The sequence below is a fragment of the Canis lupus genome, chromosome X, assembly GCF_048164855.1.
Source record: "Canis lupus baileyi chromosome X, mCanLup2.hap1, whole genome shotgun sequence".
Lineage (NCBI taxonomy): Eukaryota > Metazoa > Chordata > Mammalia > Carnivora > Canidae > Canis > Canis lupus.
In genome coordinates this window covers 95571870-95597956 of record NC_132876.1, presented here as the reverse complement: position 1 = coordinate 95597956, position 26087 = coordinate 95571870, and the positions used below count along the sequence as shown (strand labels likewise).

Sequence of the window (26087 nt, the reverse complement as noted above, 5' to 3'; positions counted from 1 at the left end):
AGGGACACTTTAAAAGGATCTAATGATACAGAGAAGTAGGGAATTTATCTAAAAGATAAACATTATATGCCTAACCAGATTTGATTCATAATCAAATGAAAATAACTGCTCATTTATTTCAACTTAATTATTTACAATTTCAGTGCCAAATACTTATTAAATAAATGACAGAAAAATCTGTATTCTTATTTTTTTCATAAAAGTCTAAATCCAATTAAACTTATAGAAATGATAAAATGGACAATAGCAAATAAGTTTTATGTGGCAAATTTATTAAAAATTACTTTTTGACATCTGACTAGATTACTGATCATATAACTCTCTTGTTGCAACTATTAGGAACCATCTAATTATAAGTGACATAAATCCTACACAAGCTTTACATTAAAAAAAAAGAAATACATTGGTTTACAGATTTAAAAATCCTAAGGCACATCTAGCTTCAGGTATTTTTCAATTTTTTTCTTAGGTATCTGGCCTTTTCTCTACTTTACTCTATCTCTTTATGTTGATTTTCCTCATTCTCTGGTATACAAGATAGGCACAGGCGTCTTTAGGTTGAAATCCTACTAGCTTAGCAACCACAACAAAAAATAATTTTTCATTTTCAACAGTTAAAGGTAACATCTCAGATTTAACTTTTTAAAATTTTTTAAAGACTTATTTATTTATTTATTTATTTGAGAAAGACAAAGCATGGGGTAGGGGGAGGAACAGAGAGAGAGTGAGAGAGAAACCCAAGAAGACTCCTTGCTGACCAGGGAGCCCTGCATCAACACAGGTTTTGATCTGACAACCCTGAGATCATGACCTCAGCCAAAACCGAGGGTCAAATGTGCAACCAACTACACCACCCAAGCACCCCAAATTTAACTTTTAAATACACTTTTGGCCACATGCCCATGCTGAAAACAGCTACTGCGACCAACAATTTGAGATGGGCTGATTAGACATGGCTGCAACATGTGTCCTTTCCTTTATCTGTGGCAGTAAATTCAGCTAAACCTAAACCAAATGGACAAGATTGAAGAGTGGGTTTCTCCTTCAAGAAAATCAAGTTGCTATTGTCATAAGTATGTTAAGTGGACACTAAGCAGACAAAAAAAAATCCACTGTTCCCAAAAAATAATAAAACATCTTAACCTGTGCCCTATTTCTTACAGGAAGAACTCAAAACTCAATTTCTATTCTGTGTCAATTAGTCCTTCTAGGATAGATTTCATGTCATTTCCACCCCAACACCAAAATTGTGGCCACAGTTCCCCAAAGAAGCCAAGGTCTTTCAAATATATTCCTTCAGCCTGACATACTCTCTTCACCAACACATACCCGACTGCCACTTTCCACCAATAGAAACTCATAATTATATTTAAAGATCCAGATTTAAATGTACCATCTCTGTGAAATATTTCCCAACTCCCATTAATCACACAGTTCCCTTGTACTTATATAATATTATAGATATAAATCTTTTATCACATATAATATATTATATTTTCAGTTTCTATGTGATGCTTCCATCACCTGGAATATAAATAATGTGGGAGAACAGACTTCTGCAATATTTGACAAATCTCTAGTAGATATTAACTGATTCAGTTTATGCTGGACAGATTCATTATAAATAAGTTCAATTGTATAATGTTTCAAATTCCATAGCCAAATCTTATCTTTACATGAACAACTTGAATGAAAGATTCCAAAACAAACGTTAAATGGGTCTGGTAAGATTAATTAGTCCAAAAGCTCTTAGAGGTCTCCTTCAAATAGCACTGCAAATGAGCATGATTCTCACCACACCATCCTGGCTGGACTAACACATATGGAACAGAATCAGCAAAATCAGTATACATGATTGAAGGCAAAATACCTATTATAGATCTGTTTTAAAAGTACCTGTGATGTTATGGCTAGATAAACAATATAAATATTTATAATATAAATATACTTCTCATAATATTTGTTCATAGTATTTCTTTATAATATAAATATAATTCTCATGTATGAGAAAGGAGAACAAAAATGAAACAATGCTTTTGTGGAGAATTCCTTAAGGAACTGACCAGAAAACCTGCCAAAGTTTTTACTCAGATTTGTTTTTGTTTTGTTTTGTTTTGTTTTAACGGAAGCTTGAGAGACTGTGTAATTCAAGATGAAGCCATTAAGAATGAAAAGGATAAAAAAAATAATAGATAATAATAAAAGAGCCAACTACAGAAATTCAGCTATGGCTTTCGCAAATTATCAAAAACTGTGGGCTTTCTTAGTGAGTATCTATGATTTGAGGAATTCATGAGGAAAAAAGAGAGAGCTCCTTGGGCACCTGAAAATGAGAACTGCTGCATTTGACTAGCATGACTTTGGCGTGGCATTTTGAAGAAGGCAGTCATATGTAATATAACTAGCTGCATTCGGGTTCTTTAACTTGACATACAAATAACTAGCGCATAGCAAAGCCTGGAAAAGCTTCCCCGAAAGCCGGAGAACAGGCTCATGCAGATAAAAGGAGGTGAAGGGAAGTGCTAGGCACACAGTGAGCCTCCGCAGTATCTACTGGTTTGGAAAGCGGTGAAACCTACCCTGATCACGGTCCCCAGTTGGTAACAATGACGTACATAATAGATACCTAGGCAACAGGCAACGGTGCCTAGCAACTTCTCATATAAGGGCGGTTCTCAACTAAGGCTTAGCAGAAGCTATAGGACTGCAGCCAGGGCTGCAGGAGAAGCCTGAGCGGAGGCAGATCCAACCATGTCGGGCGGGTCCTGACACGGTAACCATAACAGAAAGAGAATCCAGTTATTGTATTTCATATTATGTATTTCATATTATTCATATTATGTATTCATATGTAACCATATGTAAGATCCAGTTATTGTTTTTCAACATCATGCCATAAAAGTCAGGTATCTTTCCACTTGTTCATCAAGATGGAAAATTCAGGTTCCGATGATGAAGAAGATGAATCTGCTGCCCGGCGCAGAAGGCAGATGACCCGATTGCTCCGGGAAGAAGATTTCTATCAATTTGTAAATAATCTGAGTGAAGAAGATTACAAGCTTATGAGGGATAACAATTTGCTAGGCATCCCAGGTGAAACTACATTAGAAGAGTTGCTGAGGAGACTTCAACGAATTAAAGACAACGTAGCACAAAATTCAGATGAAAATAGAGGTATATTTCATTTTTAGGGAGAATAGAATGGGATGGGTAAGGAACTTCATAATACTTTATTTGGTAGCAAGTAAAGTATCAAATACTTTAATTTGGTAGCAAGTAACTTCTCATTAAAAAGAACTGGCATTTACTTGATTTTTGGTGAGAATGGAAAAATATGTTTTTCCCCCAATTCACATTTGAGTCACTTTAATTGAGAAACAAGTGTGAAATAGGCTATTGATATTTTTCTTGGTTTTCCACCTCAACTAAAAGTTCCTCCTACTTCCTGAGCTATTTTTTCTATAAAGACATAGACTTCTTCACCAGTGAACAAATATATTCTATTCAACTGGGGGTAATTTTGCTCCCACCCCTCAAGGGACATTTGACAATATCTGGAGATATTTTTGGTTGTCAAAAATGATGGGTGGGTGTTACTGGCAAATAGCGGGCAGAGGCCAAGGATACTACCAAACACTTCACAATATAGGATAGCTCCCCAAAACTAAGAATTATCCAACACCAAAATGTCAATGGTGCTAAGGTTGAGAAACCCTGATCTAATCAGGTCTGCTGCTTCTCTCCTAGTGTGAAGTAGAAAATTTTACTATCAAATGAAGATGATACATAATAGTTTGGTTCTTAAGCATGGCCTCATATATACTATGCCAGGTTCAGTCTATTCATCTGATCTCACCTTCAGTTTCATGTCACCTCAAAATCTTGGTAACATTAAGAAGTATTCAAATAAATTTTAAACCTATACATATTATTTAAATTTGGGCAATGACTACAATAGTGTTATATTTTTAAACAACTTTGTATATTACCATAATAATTTAAGAGCCTAGAAGTACTGTTGTAGACTAATGAGAATTAGGCAGTAGTGTAAATTGAACTAAAATACTAGCACTGAAAAAAAAATAAAATAAAATACTAGCACTGTACCTTAACCTTATTTAATTGTATTAGTGTTTTGACAGTGGAATGAAAAAAATGTTGTCTCTTGACTTTCCTCCCACAGTGGTACACAAGGCCATGAATATGATGAAATATTGAAAACAAACTTCCTCCAGATTCCTAAAAAAACAAACAAACAAACAAACAAACAATTCTCTCAATTTATCTAAGATTAGCTAGCTCTTTTCAGAAGGAACTCAAACTTGTCAATTTAGAAAATGTAGTTTATAAAATATTAACTCTATAAATGTGAAATCTGTTTAAAACATCTCAGTATTAAAAGTCTAATTTTTTGTTTGCTTGATAGTTCTAATTTTGATAGTTCCTTTCTGCCCCCCCCCCCGTTTTTGTTAACAGGTGGAAGACATTCTTCTGACAGTGTATCTAGTAGTGACTCTCTATTAGAATGGCTTAACTTTTTCGAGCAAACTGAAAATGTGACAAGTGAGGAAAGTGAAAACCAATCTTGGGAAGAATCGAGCTGGATTAATTCAAACAGTGATGATTCCAGATTCAATTCAGAAATAAATTTTAACCTTGATAATGGGAGCCCAAATCTAGAGAACCTATATGTACCATCTACAAGACTTACCAGAGGAGACAATATGGAAAACAGCCAAAGGCAAGTGGAAAATCCACAATCTGAATCAACATTTATAAGACCACCTAGATCAGAACAAAGTACAACTGAAACATTAATAGAAGTCCCAGTTACCAGAGTTCGGCGAAGAGCAAGAAGCAGGAGCCCAGAGCATCGGAGAACCAGAGCAAGAACTGAAAGTAGTTCAGCTCCAAATTCAATGAATGAATGTTTACTAAGATTTCATCAGAATATATCACCTGAGACGTTTGAGTACCTTCAGGTAAATGAGGCTGACATATTTTCTAGAATTCAGCAACAAGTAACAACATCAAGACAGCAAATAACTGGACTTGAGCTGCAAAATAGTGACCTTTTTACAACGTCTGGAACAAGGAGTGCTATTGAAGAAGAAAGTTGGTCAGACACAACCAGTGATGATGAATCTTGGGAATTGGAACAGATAAATCCAATCATACCATTTCATCTTGAAGTAGGACAAGTTCATCCTGGGGCATATTCTCATAGAGATGAGAGAGCTAGCAGAACTCCTTTAATATCTGAGACACCAAACAACACTGTCATTTTACAAAGTGAACAAGGAGGATTTGGGCACATGTTTCCATATTTTGAGCAGACAGAAGAAAGAATTTATGTCAGTACCATCAGAATTCCCATTCATAGCATTTTAAATACTGGTTTAAATGATACAACATCTGTTACAATTCAGAGCACATTTACAGAGACAGTGACAGTATTTAGTGACTCAAGTGACTTCATGGACAGTGACAGTGATTTAGTGTACAGTGTCTCACCCTCAAGTCAAAACATGGAAAGGGCAGAGTCACCAAATGAAAGAGATGATTCTGATGGTAGGACTAGTTCTGATTTCCATCCAAATTTTGCATTGATTTCTAGTTCAAATTCCAGCTATGTGTCTAGTTTCAATTCTAGTCCTATTTTCAGTTCCAGCTCCAGTGATGAAAATTCAACAATTAGTTCAATAATGTTTGAAGGCAGTAATGAAATAAGGACACCATCAGGCTCACCATCAGAAAGCAGGCAAGAAAGTACATCTATGAGCTCAATAACATTTGATGATAGTGACTCTTGGACCTCTCTTAATCTGGACCACTTTTTCGTCTTGAATGAAGACAATCACGACCAACCTACAGGACTCACCAAAGCACAAATTGACAACCTGGCTGTAAGATCTTTTGGTGGAAGTGGTGCATTAAAAGCCTGTAGCATTTGCATCACAGAGTACACAGAAGGCAACAGACTTCGCATCCTACCTTGCTCCCATGAATTCCATGTCCACTGTATCGATCACTGGCTGTCAGAGAACTCCACCTGTCCTATCTGTCGTGGGCAAGTAGTGGGTTCTGGTGAAAAAGAAAATTCTAATTGAGATCTGAATCCTTATCTATATAAACTGTTATAGTGATGGACAAACTGTAGTCACCTGCCTAATGTCCACTTTTGGAATGATTCTTAAATATAACAATCTGAATCTAATTTAAAATCGAGTCCCAATGTAACAATCTGAACTGACTCATTGGTTCCTGAAGGAATGACTGGACTTTCTCCAATTTCTCTTCCAGAATAAAAGGATATGTTTAAAAACGAAACAATACTATCCTGTCTGACAGGAAAAACAAATTTCACACTACAGTGGATCACTGAATTTCAAAAGAAACTTAGCAGGTACACTGGGGTAGGAGGAATGTTCCTGATTCCATGAAAAAAATGTCTGAATATATAACCAATTCAGATAGAAACTAGTAGTCTTATCTAGTCATGCAAATCCCAGACGTCTCATATCCCTATCCCATCTTAGATGTGCATACAAAGAGACAGAATACAACCAAAATAATTAAGCGAGTAAAGAATTTATTAGACCTCTTTTCCTACTGGAACCATGGAGGGTGTAGAAGAGAAGAAAAAAAAAAAAGGTTCCTGCTGTGCAAGAAACCCTTAAAAAAGTGAAGAAATTTCTCAGAGTTGAAGATCAAGCATCTGAGAAAAAAGTTTGCCCAAAAGATGCTTCGAAAAACAAGGAGGAAGATTTATCTATGAAAAAGCTAAGCATTACCACAAGGAATACAGGCAGATGTACAGCACTGATATTCAAATGGTGAGGATGGAGAGAAAAGCTGGCAACTTCTACGTGCCTAGAGAACTCAAATGGGCATTTGTCATCAGAATCAAAGGCATCAATGGTGTGAGCCCAAAGGTTCGAAAGGTGTTGCAGCTTCTTTGCCTTCGCCAGATCTTCAATGACATCTTTGTTAAGCTCAACAAGGCTTCAGTGAACATGCTAAGGATTGTGGAACCACATATAGCATGGGCCTACCCTAACCTGAAGTCGGTGAATGAAATGATGTACAAGCACGGTTATGGCAAGATCAACAAGAGAATTGCCCTGACAGGTAACACATTAATAGTCCGATCTCTTGGTAAGTATGGCATCATAAATATGTCATGGAGGATCTGATTCACAAGATCTATACTGTTGGAAAACGTCTCAAAGCAGCAAACAACTTTTTATGGCTCTTCAAATTATCTTCTCCACACGGGGGAATGAAGAAAAAAACCACCCATTTTGTAGAAGGTGGAGATGCTGGCAACAGGGAAGACCAGATCAACAGGCTTATTAGAAGGATGAACTAAGGTATATAACATGAACATTTTTGTAATCTGATCAGTTAATAAACAACTACTTTCCAATGGAAAAAATAGTTTATTAGAGACACTCACATGAAGTCATTACATTCATAATTTGCTATAAAAAGCTTTAAAAATTTTGTCTTCCTATTTCTCTTCCCAACAGTTTGTCCCACTTCTTCATACTGTCTTAAAGTTTCTCTCATTTTCTACTACCAATGTATCAGTTAGGGTCCTGGGCAAAAATTGATGGCACACTTGAAAAGGGTGATGGAAAAAGTTTAACAAAGAGGCTATTTACTAAAAGTGTGTAAAGAATGAAAGGAAGCCAAGAGATGATGAAGTACCCTGAGGCTAACAACTGTGAGAAGCCTGTATTATCACCACTAGGCTTGAAGGGGTATAGAAAGGTAGTAGTTCCTGCAACAAAGAGTGTCCTGTGGTTGTAGTAGAAGGCCATCCAACAAGAGCTGTGACCTTAGATAAACAAAAGGCAGCAATGCCAACCTAAAACTTAGGGTAAAGTGTCATGGAAATAAACACACCCTTACCTTCCTTTGCTCCAGATTGCTAATCTTCTGTTGGTAGTTTCCATTAGCCAAGCCCAACCTGAGGACACAGAGATACTGATTGATAAAGCTGATAAGGGTCGGCCTCCTGGAATCCTAAAGCAGGGCAGAGCAAGATGGCCAGTGGATCCGAAGAGCAAATCAGAAACCATCTACCACAACCAGCATTCCCAATTCTCTTCAAACCCGGTCTGTGTATGCTTTCTTGCCTCATCCCCTTGCCCTTCATTCTGCTTTGACTCAGCTCTTTAACAGTCTTCTCTTAATTTTCCTTTCATCTACTCAGAACTGATACCATGAAGAAGAGAACAAGTACATTTTATCTTTAGAAGTGATGACATGACAAACCCATAGAATTTAATTATATTGCTCTTAAATGTCTCACATTTTGGATTGCTGTGATTATAAACAACTAAGGAAAAAAATCCAGTATAGGTATTGCTTCAATGTTTGCTTTGTAAGTATATTCTAGTCTCAATTTCTTTTTTCCCGTCAAGTGCCCCCCTCAGTGCCCGTCACCCATTTGCCCCCACGCCCCGCCCTCCTCCCCTTCTACCACCCCTAGTTCATTTCCCGGAGTTAGGAGTCTTTATGTTCTGTCTCCCTTTCTGATATTTCCCACACATTTCTTCTCCCTTCCCTTATATTCCCTTTCACTATTATTTATATTCCCCAAATGAATGAGAACATATAATGTTTGTCCTTCTCTGATTGACTTATTTCACGCAGCATAATACCCTCCAAATAAATGGTGCTGGGAAAATTGGACATCCACATGCAGAAGAATGAAACTAGACCACTCTCTTTCACCATACACAAAGATAAACTCAAAATGGATGAAAGATCTAAATGTGAGACAAGATTCCATCAAAATCCTAGAGGAGAACACAGGCAACACCCTTTTTGAATTCAGCCACAGTGACTTCTTGCAAGATACATCCACGAAGGCAAAAGAAACAAAAGCAAAAATGAACTATTGGGACTTCATCAAGATAAGAAGCTTTTGTACAGCAAAGGATACAGTCTTTTTTTTTTAAGATTATTTTAGAGAGAGAGTATGTGTGAGTGGGGGGTGGATGGGAAGAGGGAGAGAAACTCAAACAGACTCCATGCTGAAGGCAGAGCCTGACTTGGGGCTCAATCTCACAATTCTGAGAACATGACCTCAGCCAAAACCAAGAGACCGACGCTTAACTGGCTTAGTCTCCCAGGTGCCCAGAATTTCTTTTTATAAGTTTAGTTCATATAATTTTTAAAAACATAGCCTAAAAAAATAGCCTAATTCTTATAAAGTGTCATATAGTTTATATATCTTAATTTTCATGTGAATGATCCAAAGTATCCAATTACTGCTTACAGCCTCCCAATTTCAATCTGAAAGCTTTAAGGTAAAACTTGAGTTCAAAACCATGCCTACCAAACTCAATTCTAATTGTCCTCATCAAAGTATTACCCAAAACCAAGACACTTTAAAATCAAATCTAGGCCATGCTTGTATTCCAATCTAAACATAGTGAAGGATTTCTTTTTCCTAATTCAGTCTGGAAACTGGAGTTTTTTAAATTTTTGTTTCTGTTTTTTTGTATATTGGCCAAACCAGCGAATTTTGCTTTTAAATTTTCAATCCTGATTTAGGTGAGAATACACTGTATTATAACCAAAGCAACAGTCATAAATTTTGCACAATGTGTAACATATATAAATATGGACAGTGTTAAGTATGTTAAGTTTAAACTTTCTCTAAAAACTTAAAGTCAGAATCATCACTGACTTTTGTTTTCTGTGTGAATTGCTGGCAACCACAGTAATTACATGGAAACATAAATGGAGTGTGCTGGTGAAGTCTTTTAATGTATCTTTGAGCTGGTATATTTTTCACACAGAAGATATTTGCATGGCCAGAAATGAAGTCTTAAATGAACCTCTAAGATTCACATTAAATTCTGAAAGTTGTTTGACTATTCTGATTGTTACTGTTTCTTATACAAGATATATTTCATTTAAAGTGAATGGAATAATTATAACACGACTTTTCTTCTTGCTATCCTAACGTGTTCCAACCTTCCAGAGGATAACAATTGCCTAATCAATGCTTCAGTACATTCACATATGCTTTCTGTGGTAGAATCCTAAAATGTTACCCACTGACTTTCATAGTAGCCCTTCCCCTGGAATACTACCTGTGAATGTGATGGAATATCATACCCATTACTAGGTTATGATGTATGGCACAGTTGATTGGGAAATTATCCAGAATGAGCCTGACCTAATCAGGTGAGCCCTTAAAAGTCACAGAATTTTGACTATTTGTCCAGATAAGATGGTTTATACTCCTCTCTTCCTGCTCCCCACTCTGTAAGTACAACTATATATCCGAGAAATACACAAGACAACCAAAGGAGAACTCTGAAAGTTCTAAAGAAGAAACTTAATTGGCTAGGGACTTTTGGAATGGATGAACAACTTCATGGAAGGACATCTTATGATCCCCACCCAAAAGAAACAGGTGACCCAGGCTCAGCACTTACTCTCAACTTAATAACAGAAAGCAGTTCAAACAGGCTCTTCCCCCACCAGATCAAATGGGAATCCCACCGAAAATACTCAGGTGAGCTCTGCAGAAGCTGTAAAAAGGAACAATTGGAATCCCTGCTAACAATAAGTGACCTGAAAGAGTGCTTTTCTTCCCCACTGGGTCTGAGGTCTCCTTTTACAACCCAGACATACTGGTAATCAAGGGTACCAGCAAAAGTGATCCCATAGCATAAAGCTCCCACCTGGGAAATGCTCTTCTCCTTAGCTGGGCCTTAGACTCCTCTCCCATACACAGAGATACCAGGCAACTTGCCTGTACCAGCCAATACCACAAAAGGATTTCAACCTGGTAAGTATTCACCATTCCTTATAGATAAGGGAGATCCTGACATAGTGCTTGTGGACGAGAGTTTCTCTTCCCCCATCTAGAAGCACCAGGTGCCCTGGCCTGGGAAGATTTTTCTGCCCCCTTAAGCAGCACAAGCACAGACCAGTACTAACCCCACCTGCACAAGATAAATCAAACAAAGTAGTACTGCAAAGGTTCTGAAAATAGAGTGTCATGAAACCATAGCCCACAAAAGTAGAAGAGGGACTGTGTGCCAAATCTAAAAAAAAAAAAAAACCTCCTAAAATTTAAACAAAACAAAAAACAAACTTTAACAGGAACAGTATCCTAACATAATAACCAAAGTGTTCAAGAGACAGTAAAGTGTCACATTTCATACCAAGAATGAGATGCATGACAACTTGAATGAGAAATGAATGATGCCAATCCCAAAATGAATTAGATGTTTGAATTATCTGACAAGGTTTTTATTTATTTATTTTTTTAAATTTATTTATGATAGTCATACAGAGAGAGAGAGAGAGGCAGAGACACAGGCAGAGGGAGAAGCAGGCTCCATGCACCGGGAGCCCGACGTGGGATTCGATCCCGGGTCTCCAGGATCGTGCCCTGGGCCAAAGGCAGGCGCCAAACCGCTGCGCCACCCAGGGATCCCATCTGACAAGGTTTTTAATACTGATTTCAGGCCTTTAAGACCTTTAACAGAGAACCCAGTCACTTCATGATGATATTCTGACTTACAGACCTTGAACTAATAAAGAGATGTTTTAAATCACTATATTTGTGCTATTTTCTTATGAAGCAACAGAAAACTAATAAACTTCTCTTCTATGATCCACCCTGTGCCCAGACAAATATTATAATGAGTCCTAAAATGTTCAGTGTCTTGCTTCTACTATAACTTTATTATATTATTGGTCCTGCAAAAAATACAATTCTTGACCTTTGGGCACCATTTTCCCCTAGAATGGAATCCCTAACTAATTCTTGCTATTGAAGCTTCAAGAAGAAAATATCCTTCCTGTTTGAACAACTGCCAATATCTTAACAGTTTAACTTTACTTCACATCAACCGATTCCACTCTATCAGTGTATGCTTTTTATATAATAAGCATGATTTAATACCCTGACTTTCAAATTATGAAGGCACTTATTTTTGTCTCAAAGCAACTGCTGAGTATTAGATTGAGCTCCCAAATCATATTCCTCTATACTTGCCCTGCCAAATATCAGAAGTTGGGAAGATTTGTACCTGAATTTTCTAATCTCCACTTGATCTGTTTTTACATTATAATTTATCTGTTTAGGTCAGAGGGGAGGGGCAAGATGGTGGAAGAGTAGGGTCCCCAAGTCACCTGTCCCCACCAAATTACCTAGATAACCTTCCAATCATCCTGAAAACCTACCAATTGGGCCTGAGATTTAAAGAGAGACCAGCTGGAATGCTACCGTGAGAAGAGTTCACGCTTCTATCAAGGTAGGAAGACGGGGAAAAAGAAATAAAGAAACAAAAGGCCTCCAAGGGGGAGGGGCCCCGCGAGGAGCCGGGCTGAGGCCGGGGCGAGTGTCCCCAGGACAGGAGAGCCCCGTCCCGGAGAAGCAGGAGCTGCACCGACCTTCCCGGGCGGAAAGGGGCTCGCGGGGAGTTGGAGCAGGACCCAGGAGGGCGGGGATGCCCTCGGGCTCCCGGGGACACTAACACACACCTGCGCGCCCAGGAGAGTGCGCCGAGCTCCCTAATGGCTGCAGCGTGCACGGCGGGACCCGGAGCAGCTCGGGGGGCTCGGGCGGCGGCTCCGCGGAGGGGGCTGCGCGGCCCCGGGAGCAGCTCGGAGGGGCTCGGGCAGAGGAAGAGGCTCCGTGCGGAGGGGGCTGCGCGGTTCCAGGAGCAGCTCGGAGGGGCTCGGGCGGCGGCTCCGCGGAGGGGGCTGCGCGGCCCGGGAGCGCGAATCCACCAGCGCAGGCTCCGGAGCACAGGGCGCCGGGACACAGCCCAGGATCCCGCCTCCCCCGGGACAGGCAGAGGCCGGGAGGGCCCAGGACAGCGAGGACGCTCCTGCCCCGAGCTGAGCAGATCAGCGGCCCCGCCCCGGAGCCTCCAGGCCCTGCAGACGGAGAGCTCCGGAGTTCCTGCGGGGGCTGAATCCAGGGCTCCAGAGCTGGCCCCGCCACTGGGGCTGTTCCTCCTGGGGCCTCACGGGGTAAACAACCTCCACTGAGCCCTGCACCAGGCAGGGGGCAGAGCAGCTCCCCCAAGTGCTAACACCTGAAAATCAGCACAACAGGCCCCTCCCCCAGAAGACCAGCTAGACGGACAGGGGAAAAACAAATTATTGACCAAGCAGCACTGGAAAGTTCCAGGGGAAATCAAGGGATTTACAGTATACAGAATCGGGATACTCCCCCGTGATTTTTTTTTTCTTTTTGATTTCTGTTTGCTTCCCCCATCCATTTTTATCCTTTCTTTTTTCTCTCTCTCTTTTTCTCTTTTTTCTTTTTTCTTCCTTTTTTCTTTTTTTCTTTTCTTTCCTTCTTTCTTTTCTCTCTTTTTCTCCTTTTCCCAATTTACTTGTTTTTGGCCACTCTGCACTGAGCAAAATGACTAAAAGGAAAACCTCACCTCAAAAGAAAGAATCAGAAACAGTCCTCTCTCCCACAGAGTTACAAAATTTGGATTACAATTCAATGTCAGAAAGCCAATTCAGAAGCACTATTATAAAGCTACTGGTGGCTCTAGAAAAAAAGCATAAAGGACACAGGAGACTTTATGACTGCAGAATTTAGATCTAATCAGGCAAAAATTAAAAATCAATTGAATGAGATGAAACCCAAACTAGAAGTCCTAATGAAGAGGGTTAACGAGATGGAAGAACGAGTGAGTGACATAGAAGACAAGTTGATGGCAAAGAGGGAAACTGAGGAAAAAAGAGACAAACAAAAGACCATGAGGATAGATTAAGGGAAATAAATGACAGCCTGAGGAAGAAAAACCTATGTTTAATTGGGGTTCCCGAGGGCGCTGAAATGGACAGAGGTCCAGAATATGTATTTGAACAAATCATAGCTGAAAACTTTCCTAATTTGGGAAGGGAAACAGGCATTCAGATCCAGGAAATAGAGAGATCCCCCCCCCCAAAATCAATAAAAACCGTTCAACACCTCGACATTTAATAGTGAAGCTTGCAAATTCCAAAGATAAAGAGAAGATCCTTAAAGCAGCAAGAGACAAGAAATCCCTGACTTTTATGGGGAGAAGTATTAGGGTGACAGCAGACCTCTCCACAGAGACCTGGCAGGCCATAAAGGGCTGGCAGGATATATTCAGGGTCCTAAATGAGAAAAACATGCAACCAAGAATACTTTATCCAGCAAGGCTCTCATTCAAAACGGAAGGAGAGATAAAGAGCTTCCAAGACAGGCAGGAACTGAAAGAATATGTGACCTCCAAACCAGCTCTGCAAGAAATTTTAAGGGGGACTCTTAAAATTCCCCTTTAAGAAGAAGTCCAATGGAACAATCCACAAAAACAGGGACTGAATAGATATCATGATGACACTAAACTCATATCTTTCAATAGTAACTCTCAACCTGAACAGGCTTAATGACCCCATCAAAAGGCGCAGGCTTTCAGACTGGATAAAAAAGCAGGACCATCTATTTCCTGTCTAGAAGAGACTCATTTTAGACAGAAGGACACCTACAGCCTGAAAATAAAAGGTTGGAGAACCATTTACATTCAAATGGTCCTCAAAAGAAAGCAGGGGTAGCCATCCTTATATCAGATAAACTAAAATTTACCCAGAAGACTGTAATGAGAGATGAAAAGGGAAACGATATCATACTTAAAGGATCTATCCAACAAGAGGACTTAACAATCCTCAATATATATGCCCCGAATGTGGGAGCTGCCAAATATATCAATCAATTAATAACAAAAATTAAAACATACTTAGATAACAATACATTTATAGGGATCCCTGGGTGGCGCAGGGGTTTGGCGCCTGCCTTTGGCCCAGGGCGCGATCCTGGAGACCCGGGATCGAATCCCACGTCGGGCTCCCGGTGCATGGAGCCTGCTTCTCCCTCTGCCTGTGTCTCTGCCTCTCTCTCTTTCTCTCTCTGTGACTATCATAAATAAATAAACATTTAAAAAAAATTTAAAAAAAAAACAATACATTTATACTTGGTGACTTATATCTAGCGCTTTCTCCACTCCATAGGTCTTCTAAACACAACATCTCCAAAGAAACGAGAGCTTTAAATGATACAATGGACTAGATGGATTTCACTGATATCTAAAGAACTTTACATCCAAATGCAACTGAATACACATTCTTCTCAAGTGTAGATGGAACTTTCTCCAGAATAGACCACATACTGGGCCACAAATCGGGTCTGAACCGATACGAAAAGATTGGGATCGTCCCCTGCGTATTCTCAGGCCATAATACCTTGAAATTAGAACTAAATGACAACAAGAAGTTTGGAAGGACCTCAAACACGTGGAGGTTAAGAACCATCTTGCTAAAAGATGAAAGGGTCAACCAGGAAATTAAGGAAGAATTAAAAAGATTCATGGAAACTAATAAGAATGAAGATACAACCGTTCAAAATCTTTGAGATACAGCAAAAGCAGTCCTCAGGGGGAAATACATTGCAATACAAGCATCATCCAAAAACTGGAAAGAACTCAAATACAAAAGCTAACCTTACACCTAAAGGAGCTAGAGAAAAAAGAGCAAATAGATCCTACACCCAGCAGAAGAAGAGAGTTAATAAAGATTCGAGCAGAACTCAACGAAATCGAGACCAGAAGAACTGTGGAACAGATCAACAAAACCAGGAGTTGGTTCTTTGAAATAATTAATAAGATAGATAAACTATTAGCCAGCCTTATTAAAAAGAAGAGAGAGAAGACTCAAATTAATAAAATCATGAATGAGAGGAGAGATCACTACCAACACCAGGGAAACACAAACGATTTTAAAAACATATATGAGCAGCTATACACCAATAAATTAGGCAATCTAGAAGAAATGAACACATTTCTGGAAAGCCACAAAGTACCAAAACTGGAACAGGAAGAAACAGAAAACCTGAACAGGCCAATAACCAGGGAGGAAATTGAAGCAGTCATCAAAAAACTCCCAAACCACAAAAACCAGGGAAGATGGCTTCCCTGGGGAATTCTATCAAACGTTTAAAGAAGAAACCATAACTATTCTACTAAAGCTGTTTGGACAGATAGAAAGAGATGGAGTACTTCCAAATTCGTTCTATGAGGCCAGCATCACCTTAATTCCAAAACCAGACAAAGACCCCACCAAAAAGGAGAATTATAGACCAATATCCCTGATGAACATGGATGCAAAAATTCTCAACAAGATACTGGCCAATAGGATCCAACAGTACATTAAGAAAACTATTCACCATGACCAAGTAGGATTTATACCGGGACCCAAGGCTGGTTCAACACTTGTAAAACAATCAATGTGATTCATCATATCGGCAAGAGAAAAAACAAGAACCATATGATCCTCTCAATAGATGCAGAGAAAGCATTTGACAAAATACAGCATCCATTCCTGATCAAAACTCTTCAGAGTGTAGGGATAGAGGGAACATTCCTCAACATCTTAAAAGCCATCTAGGAAAAGCCCACAGCAAATATCATTCTCAATGGGGAAGCACTGGGAGCCTTTCCCCTAAGATCAGGAACAAGACAGGGATGTCCACTCTCACCACTTCTATTCACCATAGTACTAGAAGTCGTAGCCTCAGCAGGCAACAAAAAGACATTAAAGGCATTCAAATTGGCAAAGAAGAAGTCAAACTCTCCCTCTTCGCCGATGACATGATACTCCACATAGAAAACCTAAAAGACTCCACCCCAAGATGCTAGAACTCATACAGCAATTTGGCACTGTGGCAGGATATAAAATCAATGCCCAGAAGTCAGTGGCATTTCTATACACTAACAATGAGACTGAAGAAAGAGAAATTAAGGAGTCAATCCTATTGACAATTGCACCCAAAAGCATAAGATACCTAGGAATAAACCTAACCAAAGAGGTAAAGGATCTATACCCTAAAAACTATAGAACACTTCTGAAAGAAATTGAGGAAGACACAAAGAGATGGAAAAATATTCCATGCTCATGGATTGGCAGAATTAATATTGCGAAAATGTCAATGTTACCCAGGGTAATATACACGTTTAATGCAATCCCTATAAAAATACCATGGCCTTTCTTCAGAGAGTTAGAACAAATTATTTTAAGATTTGTGTGGAATCAGAAAAGACCCCGAATAGCCAGGGGAATTTTAAAAACGAAAACCATATCTGGGGGCATCACAATGCCAGATTACAGGTTGTACTACAAAGCTGTGGTCATCAAGACTGTGTGGTACTGGCACAAAAACAGACACATAGATCAATGGAACATAATAGAGAATCCAGGAGTGGACCCTCAACTTTATGGTCAACTAATAGTCGATAAAGGAGGAAAGACTATCCACTGGAAGAAAGACAGTCTCTTCAATAAATGGTGCTGGGAAAATTGGACATCCACATGCAGAAGAATGAAACTAGACCACTCTCTTGCACCATACACAAAGATAAACTCAAAATGGATGAAAGATCTAAATGTGAGACAAGATTCCATCAAAATCCCAGAGGAGAACACAGGCAACACCCTTTTTGACCTTGGCCACAGCAACTTCTTGCAAGATACATCCATGAAGCCAAAAGAAACAAAAGCAAAAATGAACTATTGGGACTTCATCAAGATAAGAAGCTTTTGCACAGCAAAGGATACAGTCAACCAAACCAAAAGACAACCTACAGAATGGGAGAAGATATTCGCAAATGACGTATCAGATAAAGGGCTAGTTTCCAAGATCTATAAAGAACTTATTAAACTCAACACCAAAGAAACAAACAATCCAATCATGAAATGGGCAAAAGACATGAACAGAAATCTCACAGAGGAAGACATAGACATGGCCAACATGCACATGAGAAAATGCTCTGCATCACTTGACATCAGGGAAATACAAATCAAAACCACAATGAGATCCCACCTCACACCAGTGAGAATGGGGAAATTCTACAAGGCAGGAAACCACAAATGTTGGAGAGGATGCGGAGAAAAGGGAACCCTCTTGCACTGTTGGTGGGAATGTGAACTGGTGCAGCCACTCTGGAAAACTGTGCGGAGGTTCCTCAAAGAGTTAAAAATAGACCTGCCCTACGACCCAGCAATTGCACTGCTGGGGATTTACCCCAAAGATACAGATGCAGTGAAACGCTGGGACACCTGCACCCCGATGTTTCTAGCAGCAATGTCCACAATAGCCAAACTGTGGAAGGAGCCTTGGTGTCCATGGAAAGATGAATGGATAAAGAAGATGTGGTCTATGTATACAATGGAATATTACTCAGCCATTAGAAATGACAAATACCCACCATTTGCTTCAACGTGGATGGAACTGGAGGGTATTATGCTGAGTGAAATAAGTCAATCGGAGAAGGACAAACATTATATGTTCTCATTCATTTGGGGAATATAAATAGTGAAAGGGAATGGAAGGGAAGGGAGAAGAAATGGGTGGGAAGTGTCAGAAAGGGAGACAGAACATGAAGACTCCTAACTCTGGGATACAAACTAGGGGTGGTGGAAGGGGAGGAGGGCGGGGGGTGGGGGTGACTGGGTGATGGGCACTGAGGGGGCATTTGATGGGATGAGCACTGGGTGTTATTCTGTACGTTGGCAAACTGAACACCAATAAAAAATAAATTTAGTATTAAAAAATATATACATAATTTATCTGTTTAAATCCAGAGCATCAATTATTCTCATGAGTGTGAACATAAATATTTCCTTCTTAACAATTTTCTCCTTTATCTTCTTTTAGTTTTTTAATATTTATTTATTTATTTATTTATTTATTTTATTTATTTATTTATTTATTTATTTATTTATTCTGGCCTACTTAAAAAATAAAACCTTCTCTGAACAATACTTTTTGAAAATAGGTATAGCCAATGGATAGGCCTTTGTTAGCAACACAAAGTATATCTTTATTTGGCTAACCATAAAAATAAGTTATGTTCTCAATCTTACATAAAGAATTAAGTATAAAAATTCTTCTATAAGAGCAAACAAGTTTGAGTATATAACAATATGAAAATCAAAACACTACATGTACGGAAAATTTCACAAAGGGACATAATGTTTCTGTTGAGTAGTATTACCTGTCATCAACTGGCTTTGAGATATCAGTATATTTATCTTCAGTATATTTAAAATAATTAACCAAACAATTTACATCTTTTCATTACACAAGAGGTAAATGTACAATATGTTCTATGAGAAATTTTCCAGTATGAGAATTTGGAATGGAAATCTGAATTTTATTTTTTGTAATTTTAAGATTTGAAAATTCTTTCCCATCCTAACTTGGGCTTTTTCACTGTGAAATAATAAGAGTCTCCCTTTATGTGACAGTTGAAACTAATTTTTATTTATTATTTTTATATGTATTTTTTATTGGAGTTCGATTTGCCAATGCATAATACCCAGTGCTCATCCCACCACGTGCCCCACTCAGTGCCTGTCACCTAGTAACCCCATACTCCCACCCACCTCCCCTTCACTACCCCTTGTTCGTTTCCCAGAGTTAGGAGGACAATCATTATATGGTTTCACTCATACAGGGAATATAAAAAATAGTGAAAGGGATTCTAGGGGAAAGGAGAGAAAATGGGTGGGAAAATCAGAGAGGGTGACAAAACATGAGAAACTCTTAATTTTTAGTCATTAAACCAGCACCGTTAATATTGCTACAAAAATGGGGGGGGTGGAAAAGCATTTTTAGGAAATTCCTTTTTCTCTCATCCACCATTTATATAGGACAGACACTAATTATCAGCCAACTCTGGGTTCTGGGTTACCCATTCTGACATCACTAGTCATAACACAGCTATCCACCACCCCTGCCCTTGTCATCTATTCTGGAAGTGTAACTTTTGTTGTTGTTATGGCACTTATTTCTAAAATATATTTTTAATTTAACTTGTACCTGTTTCCTCTCCACTCCTACTCCAAAATAGAAGCTCCAGAAGACCTTTATTTTTATTATTATTGCTACATTTCTAAAGAGTATAATAGTTATGGGATCAGTGTGTAAATATATACAATACTCAGTATGTATTTGTGCATCTTTATGTGTGTGTGTATAGCATATACAAAATTAAAACATGTCAAACAAACAAAAATTCTACCAAAGAAAGTTCTTAGTTTGCAGAATTTTTGGCTAATGTCAGCATCCCAGACTTCTTTTTCACCTTTTATTCTCCAGAAAAAACTTATTTTAATATTGTTACCCAGCACTCTGGATTTGATCTACTTCTGTGTAAGCTTCTTTCAGTTAGTTAACATATCTGTGTAGTATTTCTTGCCTGTTAAGTTATAATATCTGCCAAAACTTTTCCAAATCATTATTTCATGCATTCAACACATATATATTTACCCAAAATGTGCCAGGTCTGATGCACAGGATGATAGGATTGTGATTAAGAAAAAAAAGAACTTATTAAACTCAACAGCAAAGAAACAAATGATCCAATCACGAAATGGGCAAAAGACATGAACAGAAATCTCACAGAGGAAGACATAGACATGGCCAACACGCACATGAGAAAATGCTCCGCATCACTTGCCATCAGGGAACTACAAATCAAAACCACAATGAAAAAAAAAACACAATGAGATACCACCTCACACCAGTGAGAATGGGGAAAATTAAGAAGACATGAAACAATAAATGTTGGAGAGGATGTGAAAAAGGGGAACCCTCTTACACTGCTGGTAGGAATATGAACTGGTACAGACACTCTGGAAAACTGTGTGCAGGTTCCTCAAAGAGTTAAAAATAGAGCTACCCTACGACCCAGCAATTGCACTGCTGGATATTTACCCCAAAGATACAGATGCAGTGAAAGACTGCGACACCTGCACCCCAATGTTTATAGAAGCAATGTCCACAATAGTCAAACTGTGGAAGGAACTTTGGTGTCCTTTGAAAGATGAATGGATAAAGAAGCTGTGGTCTATGTATACAATGGAATATTCCTCAGCCATTAGAAATGACAAATACCCACCATTTGCTTCGACATGGATGGAACTGGAGGGTATTATGCTGAGTGAAATAAGTCAATAGGAGAAGGACAAACATTATATGGTCTCAATCATTTGGGGAATATAAAGAATAGTAAAAGAGAATAAAGGGGGAAAGGAGAGGATGAGTGGGAAATGTCAGTGAGGGTGACAGAACATTAGGGACTCCTAGCTCTGGGAAACGAACAAGGAGTGGTGGAAAGGGAGGTGGGCAGGGGTTGGGGTGGCTGGGTGACAGGCACGGAGGAGGGCACTTGATGGGATGAGCACTAGGTGTTACGCTATATGTTGGCAAATTGAACTCCAATAAAAAAATATACAAAAAAAAAGAAAATAGCACTTATGATTAAGAAATGTATTGAATTTTAAAGAAGGCAGGTATATATATATATATATATATATATATATATATATATATATACTGACAATCTGTGTGATGGATATTCTTATAGATGAATGCCCTAATATCTTCCAGATACAAGGTATAATGGAATGTCCTAGAAGGAGCAATCTACGTTAATATGTCAAAACTCCAAAAGTTAGGTGATATCTGAGTTGTACCCAGTAGTACTAGTAGTAATTAACCAATAAAATGAGGTCATTAATTTTATTCTAAGCAAAATAAGCATTGCATGCAAGAGTGGAGATGCATAACAGAGCTGAAAGTTCAGGGATCAGTAAGCAGTACACTGTGACTGAATCATCACATACTGGGGTACAAGAGGAAAAGGTTTAACTAACACATTAGCAAAATATTAAGAGAGGAGGCCAAAGAGGTAACAAATGGTTTCAGTATATCATGATGAAGGCTAACTAGACCTTCTAAGCAATGCACAGTTGATGTGATTTTAGTAATAAGAATAAAATTATTCAATTTCTAGAATGGTCATGCCAGCAGGGAAGTGCAGAACAGATTGTGGAAAGGTTAGATTGTCCCACTTAAAGAGTTGTGGCATTAATTGTATAAAAAAAGTATAAAGACCTCAAGTATGTGTGTCGATTGATATGTGGAAGTATACAGATTCAAGTACATAGTATTAAAGAAGTAGAATGAAATTTGGCGGCTGCTTGGATAATTTAGAGATGACCTCAAATTTCTTATTTAGATGACTGAATGGATATTGGGAAGATCCAGTGATACAAGAAATGTATTATAACTGGTTTGTCATGGTAGAGGAACAGAAGACAATTCAGCTGGGATCTCTGAGATTTGAGATGTCAGTCATATTTTAGTGGCAATGTTTAGCTGGCTATTATGGAATATCAAGTAAGCTTCTAAAATTAAAACAAAGATGCTAATTGCAGTCAAAGAAGTGCAAAGTATTGACTGTAAAATTATGTTTAGTAATAATGGAGGAAGGAAAGGGATGGAATCCCTTGGAAAAGGAGCAATTATAGACAGACATAAAGGAGATAACAAAGATAGTCAAGATAGAAAAAAGAGAGGTAAAAAGGTAATCATAAAAGCATAATGTGATGCAAGGCAAAAAAAAATAAAACATTTCTGGAAGGGAATGCCAAGAGTCCATTGGAAGAAATTTCTCTAGCTTAAATATACATTTTTTAAAATTAAAACATTCTGGAGGCAGGACAAGAAGAGTAGGGTCCCCAAGTCACCTATCCCCACCAACTTACCTAGCTAACTTTCAAATCATCCCGAAAACCTACGAATTCAGTCTGAGATTTAAAGAGAGAACAGTTGGAATGCTACAGTGAGAAGAGTTTGACTTTTCTTTGCCAATTTGAATGCCTTTTATGTCTTTTTGTTGCCCGATTGCTGAGGCTAGGACTTCCAGTACTATGTTGAATAGCAGTGGCGAGAGTGGACATCCCTGTCATGTTCCTGATCTTAGGGGAAAGGCTCCCAGTGCTTCCCCATTGAGAATGATATTTGCTGGGGCTTTTCGTAGATGGCTTTTAAGATGATGAGGAATGTTCCCTCTATCCCTACACTCTGAAGAGTTTTGATCAGGAATGGATGCTGTATTTTTCAAATGCTTTCTCTGCATCTATTGAGAGGATCATTGGTTCTTGTTTTTTCTCTTGTTGATAGGATCTATCACATTGATTGCTTTACAAGTGTTGAATCAGCCTTGTGTCCCGGGGATAAATCCCACTTGGTCATGGTGAATCATCTTTTTAATGTACTGTTGGATCCTATTGGCTAATCTCTTGTTGAGAATTTTTGCATCTGTCTTCAACAGGGATATTGGTCTATAATTCTTTTTGGTGCAGTCTCTGTTTGGTTTTGGTATTAAGGTGATGCTGGCCTCACAAAAGGAGTTTGGAAATATTCCTGCCCTTTCTATCTTTTCAGAACAGCTTTAGTAGAATAGGTATTGTTTCTTCTTTAAATATTTGATAGAAATCCCCTGGGCAGTCATCTGGCCCTGGACTTTTGTGTCTTGGGAGGTTTTTTGATGACTGCTCCAATTTCCTCCCTGGTTATCAGCCTGCTCAGGTTTTCTGTTTCTTCCTGGACCAGTTTTGGTGATTTGTGGGTTTCCAGAAATGCATACATTTCTTCTAGGTTGCCTAATTTGTTGCTATATAGCTGCTCATAATACATTTTTAAAATCGTTTGTATTTCCTTGGTATTGGTGGTGATCTCTTTCATTCGTGATTTTATTAATTTGAGCTTTTCTCTTTTCTTGTTAATAAGGCTGGCTAGGGATTTATGTATCTTCTTAATTATTTCAAAGAACCAACTCCTGGTTTTGTTGATGTGTTCCACAGTTCTTCTGGTCTCTATTTCATTGAGTTCTGTTCGAATCTTTATTATCTCTATTCTACTGCTTGGTGTAGGTTTTATTTCCTGTTCTTTCTCCAGTTCCTCTTGGTGTGAGGTTACCTTGTGTATTTGAGTTTTTTCCAATTTTTCGAAGGATGCTTGTATTGCAATATATTTCCCTCTTAGGACTGCTGTTGCTGTATCCCAAAGGTTTTGAATGGTTGTATCTTCATTTTCATTAGTTTCCATGAATCTTTTTAGTTCTTCTCTAATTTCCTGGTTTACCCTTTCATCTTTTAGCAGGATGGTCTTTAACCTCCACGTGTTTGAATTTCTTCCAAAATTCTTCTTGTTATTTAGTTCTAGTTTCAAAGCTTTGTGGTCTGAAAATATACAGGGGATGACCCCAATCTTTTGATATCAGTTGCGACCTGATTTGTGACGTAGTATGTGGTCTAGAGAAAGTTCCACGTGCACTTGAGAAGAATGTGTATTCCATTGCATTCGGGTGGAAATTTCTGTATATATCTGTGAAATCTCTTTGGACCATTGTCCCATTTAAGGCCCTTGTTTCTTTATTGACGTTGTACTTAGAATATCTGTCATTTGCAGAAAGTGAGTGTTGAAGTCTCCTACTATTAGTGTACTATTATCTAAGTATGTCTTTACTTTGGTTATTAATTGATATACCTTGGCAGCTCCCACATTAGGGGCATAAATATTCATGATTGTTAGGTCTTCTTGTTGGATAGACCCTTTAAGAATGATATATTCACCTCTTACTACAATCTTTGGGATAAACTTTAATTTATCTGATATGAGGATTACTACCCTAGATTTCTTTTGAGAGCCATTTGAATGGTGCACTGATCTTCACAGTTTGCAGGGCGCCCAGTAGCAGGAGACTTCTTTCTGTCCTGTGCCCTCCCCGCTTCCACCTGTCTCAGGGGGAATGCAGGATCACCGGCTTTGTCCCCTAGGGCGCCCTGGGATCTGGATCTCTGTGCCACTGGATCCGTGCTCCTGGGGGACCACTTCTCCTGAAGGGAACTGAGTAAAGCCACCTACGTCCAGAGCAGGCCCACCTAACCAACTGGCTTTGACCAAATGCCCTGGAGGGCTGTGGCACTCCAGCCCTTTACTGATATCGGCCCATGGTTTATGGTGAGCTTTCCCCCAGGGCATCCCTCTTCTTACAGTAACTGTAGGTATCTTGAGGCTTCACTGCTCCTCCTGGGATTTCATCCAACTTCCCTGCTAAGCACGTTTCCATCAGGGAAAATTCCGGCATGGATTTTTAAAGTTCCTGCTTCTCCATGGCTGGGCTTTCCTGTCCTGGAAGATTTTGCTGCTCCACTTTAGCCTGTCTTCTCACAGTTCCCCTCCCCCACTTATTCTTTTTATTTATTAACTTTTTTTCTGCCTTCCTACCTTGTTAGAAGGGAAAACTTTTCTCTCTGTAGCATTCCAGCTGTTCTCTCTTTAAATCTCAGGTCGAATTCATAGGTTCAGGAAGTTTTTAAAGTTTTCTAGGTAAGTTTGTGGGACCAAGTGAATTGAGGACCCCTCCTCTTCTGCCATCTTGCCCTTCCTCCCCTAGGATATCATTTTAAACTGAAAACAAATACTTAGATTAATAAAAATATAGATGGAAGAGTATAGTGAAACTTTAGGTAGTAGCTTTGAGCTGGAAAGGAAATGTCGTGGACTTCGAGGGCTCTCAGTATACTGCCAGTACTTTATTTTAAAACAAAAGGATACCAATCAAATATGAAAAAATAACCCCTTGAATCTGGCTTTTGGATAGACTAGTGATTCTTTGTTGATTTTTGTAAGACTGATTTATAATTAGTAAAAGTTAAAAAAATTGTCATGAATCTGTCCTTTATTACCTCCTTCAGTCTTGGATCATGGCTTCTCCTCTCTTCCTCCTCCTTCTTCTAATTTTTCTCTAGTATATAATCTTGCATATGGAACATAGTTATGTACACATCAAACATTTGTTGACATGAATAATGCACATGAATATACTTTGCAAACTAAACCCATTATGATAAATATAAGCTTCTCACTAAAACACATATTTTCCTTCCAAGAACTGAACCAATGCAAACTGTAATATTTTACAGAGTACCTCAAAATTAAAAGGTGTAAAAACAGTATTTACAAATTTAAGGGGATCAAATTTTGCTACCCTAAGATAGACCTCTTTGTCATAGTGATTACTTTAAGCTGGTTATGTTGCAGGATTTTTCTTTTAGTGCCTGATTCTTGATCACCCCACTTGGAAGAATGAAGAGGTAGACCAAATGAAAAGTGGTGGACAGCAAAGTAAAGTTTATTGAGCGATAGTACA

At 38.7% G+C, this 26087-nt stretch overlaps 1 protein-coding gene, 1 long non-coding RNA gene and 1 pseudogene across 3 annotated transcripts in view; 2 read left to right on the top strand and 1 right to left on the bottom strand.

Annotated features, from left to right (window-relative positions):
• The window catches only part of LOC140627332 (uncharacterized), a 162092-nt gene that overhangs the window by 117001 nt on the left and 19004 nt on the right, over positions 1–26087 (bottom strand). Inside the window, exons 3-5 of one of the 2 annotated variants that reach the window (XR_012026138.1) lie at positions 7918–7975; positions 5995–6084; positions 3051–4239 (exon numbers count right to left, since the gene is read on the bottom strand). This is a non-coding gene — a long non-coding RNA (uncharacterized lncRNA). Of the gene's footprint in view, positions 1–3050; positions 4240–5994; positions 6085–7917; positions 7976–26087 lie in introns of those variants that run through there. The other variant, XR_012026139.1, reaches the window with a different exon arrangement.
• Positions 2707–6803, top strand: LOC140627329 (E3 ubiquitin-protein ligase RLIM-like). The gene is made up of 2 exons (XM_072815522.1): positions 2707–3174; positions 4477–6803. Exons 1-2 carry the CDS (start codon positions 2931–2933, stop codon positions 6108–6110), a joined length of 1878 nt encoding a protein of 625 aa, XP_072671623.1. The 5' UTR covers positions 2707–2930; the 3' UTR covers positions 6111–6803.
• Positions 6621–11173, top strand: LOC140627331 (large ribosomal subunit protein uL30 pseudogene; annotated as a pseudogene).